General features: G+C 41.3%; 1 protein-coding gene across 1 annotated transcript in view; it reads right to left on the bottom strand.

Moving 5' to 3' along the window:
• Positions 1 to 13,046, bottom strand: part of TARS3 (threonyl-tRNA synthetase 3) — a 38,428-nt gene that overhangs the window by 24,455 nt on the left and 927 nt on the right. Inside the window, exons 2-8 of the mRNA XM_031440463.2 lie at positions 12,519 to 12,584; positions 11,500 to 11,696; positions 9,029 to 9,152; positions 7,703 to 7,824; positions 6,029 to 6,146; positions 3,497 to 3,561; positions 1,082 to 1,160 (exon numbers count right to left, since the gene is read on the bottom strand). Of these exons, the coding sequence (XP_031296323.2) occupies positions 1,082 to 1,160; positions 3,497 to 3,561; positions 6,029 to 6,146; positions 7,703 to 7,824; positions 9,029 to 9,152; positions 11,500 to 11,696; positions 12,519 to 12,584 (771 nt within the window). The remainder of the gene's footprint in view (positions 1 to 1,081; positions 1,161 to 3,496; positions 3,562 to 6,028; positions 6,147 to 7,702; positions 7,825 to 9,028; positions 9,153 to 11,499; positions 11,697 to 12,518; positions 12,585 to 13,046) is intronic.

Genomic DNA, 13,046 nt, shown 5'->3' with positions numbered 1-13,046 from the left:
TTGTAGCATGAGAAAGATTCTTTTAAATTCATCCTAACTAACCCTTCCCAGCCCAAGTTCAACCAGTAATCGGGAAATTATGTTGTCAGTCTGTGGAGTCTAGGAATGAAAAGCGAGAAGGAGAGAGAGGGGATGAGGGAAGGCTAAACACCAGGTGCGTCACCAAGGAGAGAGTACAGGGACGTGAAGCTGGCCTTGAGACCCACGCTGGCAGTCAAGCCCAGTGCTGTCATCAACCCTCATCCACCTGGGAGATGGATGCCACCAAGACCCAGGCAGGGCAGGACTGCAAAGTCAGTCCCCTGCCCCCTGACTCCCAGAGCACGCCTTCTGCATTGCACCACGGATCCCTCTGTCTTCCTCCTCTTCCCACAGGACGTTACCCTCACACGCAGATAAATGCTCTTGTTCACAACAGGGCAATTCAGGAAAACAGTATGCAGAACAATATCTCAAAATATATGAAAAAGAAATGTACTGTAAGGAAGCCAAACCTAGAACCAGACATTAAGTGACAGAAAAGTGTAAAGTTGGCCGCTTTGAGGTTTGTTTGGCCAACAGTGAATGAGTTTTTGAGAACTTTGGAATTCACGTTATAGTTCTCAGCCTCGTTATTTTTACATATGAAATGGGAATGTTAACAGGGGAGCTTATTTAGAAGAACTAGAAAAAAAGTAATAAAATAGGTGTTTATATTCTTTAGACCAATTGTCCTCAGAATCTTTGAGACTGTCACATTTTTATTCTTTTCTAGTTGATTTTACGTAAACTATTGTGCCTTGTAAAATTTCACTTGGTATAAATTTTATTTTGAAGGTTAAAGCGATATATAAAGGGTAAAAAAGGAAATACGCTGTTACACAGTAAGGTTAAGTGGTAAATAATTAAAGGCTACATATCATGTTCTAATTACCAAATTCTAAAAATTGTATTATTTTTAAGAAGCCCATATGAAAATCAAACAAGACTGAAGTGTTTTTAAATGGCACGGTGCTCAGATTATAAAAGATATTATCAAACTACTGTCTTATCTAGTTCACCTTAAATTTGCTATATATTAAGGAAAAAAACCAATCCTTACCTTGAAAATTTTTATGGCTTTAATTTTTCCCGTGTGTCTTATGTGGGGGCCTTTACAAAGGTCAATTAGTGGACCGCACCTATAACGAAATATTTAAAACATGCCAGGCAGAGTTACTGCTTTTTTGGACTATTCATTATAAACCACGTTCTCCTATGTTTTAAGTAAAGGATTTTACGTATTTGTATATTTGGGGGCAATTTTTAATTTAGGGGCAATTTAAATTGATTTTGAATTTACGATGCAGGGGAGAGGCGATTCATTTAGTCTCAGAGCCCAGTCTTTCCTCCTTCGCTCAAATTCAAAAGCTGCAGAATCTTTGGAACGAAACAGTGCAGAGATACCACTTTTCATTCTCACATCATAAGGCTCTTGAAAACCTTCACTGTCATAAAATCAAAAAGCCACTTCCCCATTGTAATTTTCAAAACGAAAATTATATGAGATTTATACAAAGTGCATTAACTCGATACTTTATGTTAACAATAAACTTCACCAAACCCACAGAACAGACAACACCAAAATGGAACCATAATGTAAACACTGGACTCTGGTGACTACCGTGTGTCAGTGTAGATGGATTGTAACTCGTGTCCCACCCGGGTGGGGAATGTTGATCGTGCATCTGTTGGGGGAAGGGGGTATGGGAACGCCCTGTCCCTTCCCCTAAATTCTGCTGTGAACCTAAAACCACTCTAACAAAAATAAAGTCTATTTAAAAAATAAATAAATGTCAAGGGTTTTTTGTTTTTTGTTTTTAGACCCTCTGGTTTCACAACAAAATGCCTGTCTCTTGGTTTGTTAAAACTTTAAAACAGCACACCAACTTGCAATGCAAATCTCAGGCAAGAGTTTAGGTCAGAGAGGACACCACTATTAAAACTCGTAGACTCACTCGCATCTACAGTGAACTGGAAACCACCAAACCTTAATAAGTGCAGACTTTTCTCCTGGTACAGAAACATTAACAGAGTTAAAATACTAATAATGCAGGTCAGGGGGAAGGTGACTGAACACCAATCAACTTAAGGAAAATTTAGTTAAAAAAAAAAAAAGTAAGTTGTTCCTTAACTATTCCAACCAATTTAAAGTATTTTTTAAAATTCACTGGTTAAAAAGTTAAAAATTAAAATAAACACCTAAAGAAATTGGCCTGTTCACCAAAGCAGCATGAGGCTTTAAACATGAAAATGTCATTTCTTTGAATGACCAGGCTTTATGCACTGCTCTCTGTCCAAGATGGAGGTCTTAAGGCAACACTTACAGAAATGGAAAAAAATGCCTGATTAGCATGAAAGACTTTAATAATCTAATCTTTAAATAATCCCACAGAAATTTATTTAGTCATTCCAGTTGATAGAATACGCATCAATGCTGACCTATGTTAAAAAAAAAAAACCCAAAAGGTCAAGTGTTAGAAGCCAGAAATGGAAAACTTAGCATCTTTTCAATTTCTTTATTTTTAAACTTCAAAATGGTTATACTAACATTCATTTGTATCATAGGTATATAATGAAACCTTACCAGGTAATTGGAGAGCAGTAAAAATAAAACAGGCAGTGTTCCCCTCAGTGTAAGACGGCAACGAGTTCATATTATCAACTTAAGAAGTGCACGGGACACAGCTTTGCATAAAGCAGATGTGATTTTACTTACAGTGCAGTAAGTCAGAGAACTGTAAGTACTTAACTGTGGGAAGTAAGTGCCCAGGTGGAGGATGTCTGTAACCAAGTGGGCAGAGGCCAGGTCTTCCCCAGTGGGACCATGGAGGTCCAGCGGGGCCAGGGAGCTGAGCTGGGACACACGGGAGTGGGTCGGAGCCACCACCCATGACGCAGCTGGGAAAGCAGACGAATAAAAAGAGCTTCGGGCAGGAGCCCAAAGTCTAACACAACCAAGCAGTTTTGCTGCGGCTTTCACTTGCCTCTTCTCATCACCTGACTTCGCCTCTGCTTCCCACCTTCACAGTGAATCCTGCTAACGCATGAAGGCTGATGCTTCTGGACTCCGGGCAGTGGGAACATCATGGGAGGCAGAGTCACGGCCAGGGGAGATGGCTCATAACAGTTCCCACCGCCCCTTAATGAGAATACGGGAGGATGAAACAAATTCCTTCCCCTAAGAGTCCCTCAAAATGTCAGGCCCTGGGCGAATGCAGTCTCACCCACATGGACAAGGACGGTGTTGAAACCAATGCCCAGAAAACAGAATTTGGGTTTTTAGTACCATCCTATAAATACAAGTGAGAAAATAATAATTTCCCTCTGGTGATAACATTTCAGAGTCCCCATCTAAAGTCGTATTGTATCAACTAAGCAAATGTACACACAGACCACCCCCACCAAGACAAACTGCTTCTACCGCTAATGCCTTCAAATTCGCCACTGAGCAGTGCTTGAAATTCACACACTTTACCTGTAAACTGTGGTTGTCGGAGTGTTAACCTTCTCGTTCAGGATGCAGCATTTAAATTTATTGTACTATAAAGAAAAACATATTTACATATTATCACATAAAATGTTTAAGTGGGGAAAAAAATGCTCACTTCTTTCAACAGACATTGAATGGGTGTTGACTAAGTTCTTGATGCTGAGGCCGTGGGGCAACAGAGAGCTCACAGCCCAGGGTTTGCTGTCCAGGATGGGAACCAAGAGGCCACTGAGCATTTGAAATGCAGCTAATCTGCAAAACACACTGGATTTCACAGGCATAATGTGAAAAAAAGAATATAAATAGCTCATTAATTATTTCCTATGTTGGTTTCATGTTGCAGTAATATTTTTGATTCATTAATTAAAATGTTATAAAAATTAATTTCAGCTTTCTTTTACTTTTAAAAAGTGGCTACCAGAAAATTTAAGATTACATACACAGCTCTGATTTGTGGACTGCATTACTGGACAGCACTGTTCTTGAAGATTCCAATTTTAATGACATAAATAAAATTCCAAGGACATAGCTACATTATGGATCTGTGCACAAAGTAAAACAAAACTTAGAGTAAATGATATCATTACATTAAAAAACTTAGCTGGCACTTTTTCTTTCTTCTCTGCCTTTATTACTACCACTATGGTGCCAGACACTGTATACTAAATAATTACCTAAAAGAGGTAGTTTTGTTGGAGGAAAAAAAAATAGATTTGTGTGATTTAACTGTTTCATACATATATGTTAAAAACAAGTCATTTTTCTTCACAAGGTTTGATCGAGTTTCGTTCTCAACCCACAGAATGGGCGAAAACAATTGCAAATCAGGTGTCTGATATGAGATTAATAGTCAGACTATATCAAGAACTCCTACATCAAAAAACAAAAAACTCAACTCAAAAAAAGGTGAAAGGTTTGACTAGACATCTCTCCAAAGAAGATAAACAAATGGCCAACAAGTACACGAACCAACACACGATGCCAACAAGCATCATTAGCCATTAGAGCAATGCAAAGAAAAACCACAGTGAGATGCCACCTCACACCCAGGAGGATGGTTAGTATTTAAAAAACAGTAAGTCAAGTTGGCAAGAATGTGGAGAAATTGGAACCCTGTGTGCCGCTGGTGGGAATGTAAAATGGTGCAGCCACGGTGGCAAAAAGTATGACAGTCACTTGAAAAATGAAACAGAATTTCTGTATAATTCAGTAATTCCACATCTGAGTTCTTCTCAAAAGAACTGAAAGCAGGGTCTGGAACAGATATTCGTACACCTGTGTTCATAGCAACATTTTTCTCACTAGTCAAAGGATGTCCATGGACAATGAATGAATAAACAAAACATGGGCTATCCTACAATAGAATATTATTCAGTCTCAAAAATGGAAGAAATTCTGACATAGGCTACCACATGGATGAATCTTGAGGACATTGTTGAGTGAAAATAGGCCAGTCACAAAAGGACAATTATTGCATGATTCCACTCATATGAGGTTCTAAGAGTAGTCAAATCTAGAGACAGAAAGAGAGGAAGGAGAGCGGTGAGTTCATGTTTAATGGGTACAGAATTTCTCCTGAGGAAGATGAAATAGCTTGGAGACAGATGCTGGTGATGGCTACACAAGATGTGGATACACCTAATGCCACAGAACTGTCTACTTAAAAAATGATTAAAGTGGTAAATTTTATATTTTGGATATTTCACCACACACACAAAAAGAGCAGCTGCCAACTTTTACCAAACCCTAATGAACTTTTTAATTCAAGCTCACGGGACTAACAATGCTGTGCTTTCAAGTATTGTGCTTTCTCTGATATTTGTGATCTTAAAAATAAAATTAAGAATATATTTAAAGCAGCACTATACACAACAGCCAAACATGGAAGCAACCTAAATGTCCATTGACAGATGACTGGATAAAGAAGCTGTGGTGTATGTATACAATGCAATACTACTCAGCCATAAAAAGAATAAAATAATGCCATTTGCAACAACATGGATGGACCTAGAGATCGTCATACTAAGTGAAGCCAGAAAGAGAAAGAAAAATACCATATATCTCTTATATGTGGAATCTAGAAAAAAACTGACACAAATGATCTTATCTACAAAACAGAAACAGACTCACAGACATAGAAAACAAACTTATGATCACCAGGGGATAAAGGGGGTGGGAAGGGATAAATTGGGAGTTAAAGATTTGCAGATACTAACTACTATATATAAAATAAACAAGCTTCTACTGTAGAGCACAGGGAACTATATTCAATATCTTATATAACCTATAATGAAAAAGAATATGGAAAGGAATATATGTATGTTCATGTATGACTGAAACATTATGCTGTACACCAGAAACTGAGACAACATTGTAAACGGACTATACTTCAATAAAAAAGAAAGCAAATTAAAAACAAATGTATATATATGTTACATATGTTACATATATATATATTTTTTTTTTCTTCCTGGCTAGAGGTTTTTTTTTTAACTGTAAAGAGTTTCCTGAAATCACCTTAAACATGTCCAAGAGGACGTCCTTGCTGACCTCCAATCTTTCGAAAGGCTGCTTCTCCTGTATGATGGCCTTACACAAGTTCTCCAGCGCTGATAGCTCTTCACTTGACACTGCTCTGCAGAGAAAAGCCCAGAGGAATCAACACAGATTTTCCAGACATCGTGCCTGTTCTTTTTTGTGGAACTTTGTTGCCCTGTGGCCTTTGTCACTAGTGACTTGCTTCCTACATCAAGGCATGAGGTCCTTTACTGAACCAGGATTTCAGAAACTCACACGTCCATTCACCAGGCAGATAATCCTACTTCTCAAAGCAGGAGACGGAGGCACCAGCATATGAGGTACCTGCCCTGGGTTCTTAGAACACCCACGCAGGACTATAAGCAACTTCGAGTCCTGATCTTCCCACCGGCCGTCCTCATCCTTCACACACTTATGTTTTTGTTCTAAAGAGTGTGTGAGGTGCTTGCTGCACCCCTGCCCTTGCTGGCTGGGAAGCGGGTTGGGAGGATAACCTGGGACGTGAACTGCAGGGTGCCTGGGCTGACTTCTCTCGGGGACTCCTGGTTGGTGCCCTCTCCCCTCTGGCCATGTGGCCTCCCTGCCACTCCTCAAACAGGCTATACGGATCCCTACACCAGGCTGTCTCAGAGGCCTAGAACGTTCTTCCCCAAAATGTCCACAAACACCAACCCCTGAACAGCCCCAGGGTGGGCTCCCTCCATCCAGTCCCTGTTGACTATAGCTGCCACCATCCTGAGGCTGACCACCTGCCTGCACTGGCAGATACCTCCCCATGCCAGGTTACTGTCCTTCATCATGCTCATCACTCCTGTCTGTCTTCCCCCAACCAGACCACTAACTCCACGAGGACCAGCTGGTCTATTCTCAGTGGAATCACCAGCACCAAGGCACGGAACTCATGCGAGGCCATCAGCAAACCCTGCTGAACGGGTCCTGGGTGTTGGTAACAAGCAGAACCTGCTGCCCCCTGGATGCTCGGTGAGGGACATCTCCTAAGCAGTATGGGGGCAACAGACAAAAGGAAGATGTACCACCATCGTCCAGGCCAGAGATGCTACGGGTCCAAATTAGGGCAGAAGCAGAGAGGAGAAGAGGGGGATAGGATAACTAATTAGGAGACAAAACTGGCAAGATTGCTGTGAGAGACTGGGTGGCAGGTGGTGGCGAGGGGCTGGGGTAATGGAAGAGTCCTCAGGCTTCAATTTTGACTGCTGGCAGCATCCTTAGGGGCCATGAGGAAGACGGAGGAGCACATGGCTGGGACTGGGGATCTTGCTAAGATTTCAAGCACAGATCCCTGACTGTGAGCCACCTCTCTGGTATCCACCTGGGTGCAATGCCCCGCCGAGGTGGACGGCGCCCGTTAGATACCAGAACTGAGTGAGTGCTCTCTGGGGATCAACCTTACAATTCCGGTCTTAATTAGGTCTATGCCCTGGCAACTCCTCAATTAGATTAATCACTCCCTTCTGAAAAGAAAGAAAACAATCTGAGAAGTTATCCTTGAACCTAAACTCATTAAAAAAATAATTTTCAAAAAATGCTTACCCAGTCTATAACCACATGATGTAATATATTCACTCACTGGACGAAGACGTAACCATTGTAAAACAGCGAGCTAGAGGAGACGTGAGTCTGCAGAGGTGTTACCTGTCTTCCAGGAACATGTCATAGTAAAATCCAGCTTCAATGGGTGGCCCATAGCCTAAGTGGCCTCCGTAGTAGAGTTCCATGGCCTCCCCGAGAACGTGGGCGCTGGAGTGCCAGTACACCTGGGGGCAGGACAGAGGCCATGCTGTCAACAATATGTCACAGGGAGGAGAGGGCAGAGTTCAGTGGCAGAGTGCATACTTAGCATGCATGCGGTCCTGGGTTCAATCCCCAGTACCTCTATTAAATAAATAAACAAATAATAAACACAATCACCTCCCCTCACCCCCCTAAAAAATAACATGTCACAGGGAATTATCAGGCACATAACACGTGGAAGCAAGGGTAACACACGGAAGGGGCTAGACACCAGGACACAAGGCAACATCAATTTGAACAGAACAACTGTGATGACAAGGGCAAGTTTCCTGAGCCTCCGTGGAATTCCAGCAGGGCCCTTGGCTTGGTCCCAGGGCCCAAGTGCTGCTCTGAGTCACAGTTGAAGCACAGCCCCCAAGTCATTTCCTTCCATGCATTTTACTGTGAAAGCCTCAACCATCCACTGGCTCGGAACACTGAGCAGAGCAGCCGCATGGAGCCGGGTTCAGACCCACAGCCGAGGACGATCCAGGAAGTGACGGACACCGGCTCCCTTCCTTCTGCCCCAGGCAGCCTCTCCGAGTCAGATGCGGAGGGCTTGGTGGCTATTCCTGATACCACTAATGTGAACAAGATTTTGCATCCACACAGCAGTCTCCATGCATAGACCAGCACGTGGCTGTGGGAGTTTGAAAGATGACTCAGGAAGACCAAGGTATCCCATGGAAGGCCTGCTGGCTGCCTGGTCCCCTGGGCAGGGTCCACATGAGTTCATTTACCAGAGTCCAAGGGCCCGTCACTAGCTCTACAAGTTCAGAAAACTGATTTGGTTTTGAATTACCAAGGAATCCATGGTTTAGGGATAAATTAAAACTAACCAGTCACTGAAAGTGCTTGCACTTTCTTTCCCTTAAATAGGAAACGAGTGACAGCAGTTAGGAAGCTGTCTGAGATAAGACATCGGAGGAGAGGGATTAGCTGGCTGAGCAGACCAGGTGCAGCCTGGACCCAGGGCATCAGGCTGGGATATGATCTGCAAACACCCCAGAGGGTCTGATCGGTCCTAGGGCAGGGCCCCTCTGCTCTGGAGGGTGCCACGCGGCAGGCAAACTGCCAGCATCAGTCCAAGCATTTTCTTTGGTGCAGGTCTTCAGTATGTGGCTTTGTACATAATTTACGACACAAATACCCCAAGTTCGGTTGGTTGGTTGGTTTCTAAGTACTTACAGCTTGGGCTTCCTCATTATCAAACAGAAGCAGCTCTAGAGTGGAGTCCCCTTCCAATGGGCGGTCCAAGTCCCATAATTCACCATTGACTTTGGCTACTACTGTGTCTTCAGCCAGCTCCTGACTAGTGAGAGAAAAGTCATTTGGGGTTAACTTATCACCAGCTACAAGGATTCACTAAAACAAAAGTTGAAAATAATCTCCCGGGCTCGTTTCTTCTTTACATGGATAGAAAGTACAAATGCAAACTAATAGGACAGAGTTTTTTTAAAATTCTGTAACATTTATTTTAAGCACAAAAGTCACGTTATAGTTCATGGTAAAAACTCAGAAAACAAGAAAATGCCCAAGAATAAAATAAAAATCACATACATCTCACTACATGAGGTCGCCTCCCCAAAGCAGGAATAATCATCTATGCAATCAATTCTCAGGAAACCAAAGGAACAGGCAGTAAAATTTAATGAAACTATTATTTTTAAATTTTATTTTTATATCCAGTCACCTCACTGGACCTTTACGTATTCTAACAGTTTCTCCATTAATACTCTACTCTAATTCACTTTTTTACAATTTCCTCCTTGTTTAGTTGTTCCTTTTCTAACTGACTGAGTTGAATTCGTAGTCTGTTTCTTTTTTCTTATTCAATAACAAAAGCCTTCAAGACTACGTGTCTGTTTCTGATCACCACTTCAGATGTATTTTATAAATTTTGAAATGTATTCACCTCATTTGAAGTATTATCTGAGAATACTTCTTTTCATTCTTTTTATTTCTAAGGAGTATTTGTTTTTATTTTCTTTCACCTGATTTATTTTGTGTTTTTTTTTAATTTCCTAGTTTAACTTTGTCTTTAATTTCCTAGTTTGATTTTGTCTTGTTGCCATTTAATGTTTACTGAGTTCATAACTGGTTTCACTTACTCATAGGATGCTGAGTGTCTGCATTTTATTGAGATTCTGTGGAGCTAACAGAGCGGGGCACTGTTTGTGCCTGCAGAGGACAGACGTCGGTGAGCATCCACTAAGTCTGCCTTATCGTGTCATTCACACATGAGTAAGCTTACTTTTTGCTTATTTGATCTGTCAAAAACTGAGATAGGCATGTTATAGTCTACCACTCTTAAGTTTCTATAATTTTGTATTTCTGGTTTGGTGCTATGTTATATAATTAAGGTTCATGACAAATAATCATTGTGATTATACTGTTCTTCTATTTTAAAAATAAGCCTCAGTATCCCATTCGATGATTTCGGCCCTGAGGTCTGCTGTCTGATAGGAATGTTATGACCACTACTTGCTTCTTCCCAAGTTTACCTGATACAGCTTTGCTCATTCCTGTTTTGGACAATTCTACTTCTGAGAAGCTCCTGCGACCTCTCAGTCACTAAACTTGAAGGTAGTTTTAAACTGGGACCCTATGGAAATGCCCGTCACTAACTGCCCAGGGAAGAGAATGTTCTGTAACCAAATTGCACTGTCCCCACGCTGGGAACCGTTTCTTCCATGTGGGGCTTCTCAGACTTCACTATGCCCATGTGCAAACTGGCTCTTCTGAGGAAACACACACATTTTTGCCTCAAAGCCCACTTTCCCCAGCACATCTATTCATCTCTCCTGGAAAATGTAGGAATAGGTGGGAGGGGCCTTTGGGCTGTGTGATATAATAGGATGAAAAAGAAACACAATCTTAACCATAGTTTCCAAAAGAAATCTGAGGATTTCAACTGTTGAAAAGTTTCTTTTTTAATAATATGTTTATAACATGGCAGTTTTGAGCTATAGCTTCCACAGGATTTTATATAATGCCAGGAATTAACAGTAGTCAAAACAATGGCTTCACTGAAGCATCTAATTTGTAGGAATGTCTTACTCCAGGGCTGACCATAGCTTTAATATTACCATATATCTTAAATCTATAATAAGTAAGTCTTTTTGTACCTTTCTAGAGATGCTTTAATTTTTAGAGTATCTTTCAGATATAGGATTTCATTTAATCTTTACAACCTTATAAGGTAAAAGAAAAAAGTATTATTATTTCCACTTAAGATGTAAGAAAACAGGCTTGGAAAGATTTAGCGATCTGCCCACATTGGTTCTTTGAACCACCCATGGTCATTTACTGGTGGAACAATGGCTTGGAGTCAAGTCCAGCAAAGATCTGTAAAATCTCACAGAAATGTCTTGATGAAGAACCAAATCAATACAATGTCGCCTGTCAAGGATGATACACTTTTCTCTGCTTTATATATTTTTCTTAAAACTTTAAAAATTGGACCCTTTGAAGAGGAAGAGATTGTATTCTGATATTCAATTACTTATTAAATGGCCTCTCTAAAAGGGAAGAAAAAAATTAACTTTGTTTAATTTTACTCAACTAAGAAAAAAAAAAATTTAGCCAACCCTAGGAGCACATTTCACCAAGCTCTGGTGCAATACTTAACATCCTCTCTTCTTCCAACTACAGTTTACCTAATCTCAGCTGCCACGTCGTAAGGTGTTGTTTTCCAAGCTTCCCCTTCCACTGTTTTCCCATCAGCCACTCTAACTGTGATCACGTTGCTGGTGTCCCCCTTTTTGTCATAAATGGCCAGTAAGAGCTGATGCTCTTTCTTCAGTATTTCAAACAGCTTCAATCTTTCCTTCACAAAATCTGGTTGATTTTTCAGCTGAAAACCATTAGAACACAGTCAGGCTTACACACAGCCCACTTTGCCTAACTGCTCAGCCCTAAATAACCAACAGCCCGTCCCTACCCCCACGTTCTCAGCACCAGCCTCTGTCACTCTTTGTTTTCTTCACCTCTGAAGACTCCCTCTGAGTATCCAACACCTTCCTAGCCCCCAGGGTCCAGCTCAAAGCCCTCCTCTTCTAACCTCGACACCCAGCGGCATAGCCCTTTTCCACATGTACACAATTTCAGCCTGTGATGACACGCCATCTTCCTCTGTTCTCTGATCGCTTCTCCATTCATCTGAACTCAACCAGATGGATCCCCTTGGGGCCAGGTACTCCTCCTTTGCTCCCACCAAATGCTCTCTGGTTGTTTTAACAATTTATACTGAAAAAGCAGAGAGGCCAGTTTCCATGACCCAAAAGCAGAGCCCAGCTATTTCAACTTCAATACACTAAGGTGCACTTTACAGCTGTGTGGCTGGCTCATCTTGTATCTAAGGCTTACAAAATTTTACACACACTGCTGTGGTCGAGTTGTAATTTAACTAGTGACTGTGTTTTTTCTTTATGAAGTATAGTCAGTTTACAATGCTGTGTCAATTTCTGGTGTGCAGCATAGTGTCCCAGTCACACATATACATACATATATTTGTTTTCATATTCTTTTTCACTAAAGGTTATTACAAGATATTGAATATAGTTCTCTGTGCTTAATTAGTTAACTACGTTTTAATTACAAATCCTGGGCAATTAACTACACAGGCATATTTAATTTACGGATAGTGTTTTGTATTATTTTCATAGCAACGACTTACCTCACTGTAAGGCTCGCTTTCCTTCTCCTTTTTAATGTCCTTTTCTTGGCTTTGACTAGGAGGAGGCTGAGAAATAAAGATAAATAATAACTCATGCCCATGACCACAAAGAGTAACACACCTGAAACCTGAGGAAGGAGAGGGACCAGCCAGCAGGGAGGGAGTCAGCACCCTGTGTCTGAGAGAGGCTCAAGGCTGGGGTTCTCCTGACATCACATCCAGCCCTCAATGGGTGATGCGTCTTCTGGGGTTCAGTCCTTTCTGAATGTGTACTTTCATACATTCTTGCTAAGTACACTTAAAGTTTTTCCCCCCTTAATTTTAAACAAATAATGTCACTGGAAGAACGGTTACATAGCTGAGGGCAGAGACTTCAAATGCACTATTTCATGAAGATATGGCCAGTGCACCACGGTTACTAACCCTGGGGAAGAAGGACCACTGTATGAGCAAGCCTTTAGAACTCAAAAAATGTGTGCTGTTACAGGAAGGTAAAGTGTACTTAAGGGGACCAAAACACTGAAACAC

Source organism: Camelus dromedarius, chromosome 29 (genome assembly GCF_036321535.1).
Source record: "Camelus dromedarius isolate mCamDro1 chromosome 29, mCamDro1.pat, whole genome shotgun sequence".
In the NCBI taxonomy this organism is placed as follows: Eukaryota; Metazoa; Chordata; class Mammalia; order Artiodactyla; family Camelidae; genus Camelus; species Camelus dromedarius.
This window is presented reverse-complemented; position numbering and strand designations above follow the sequence as displayed.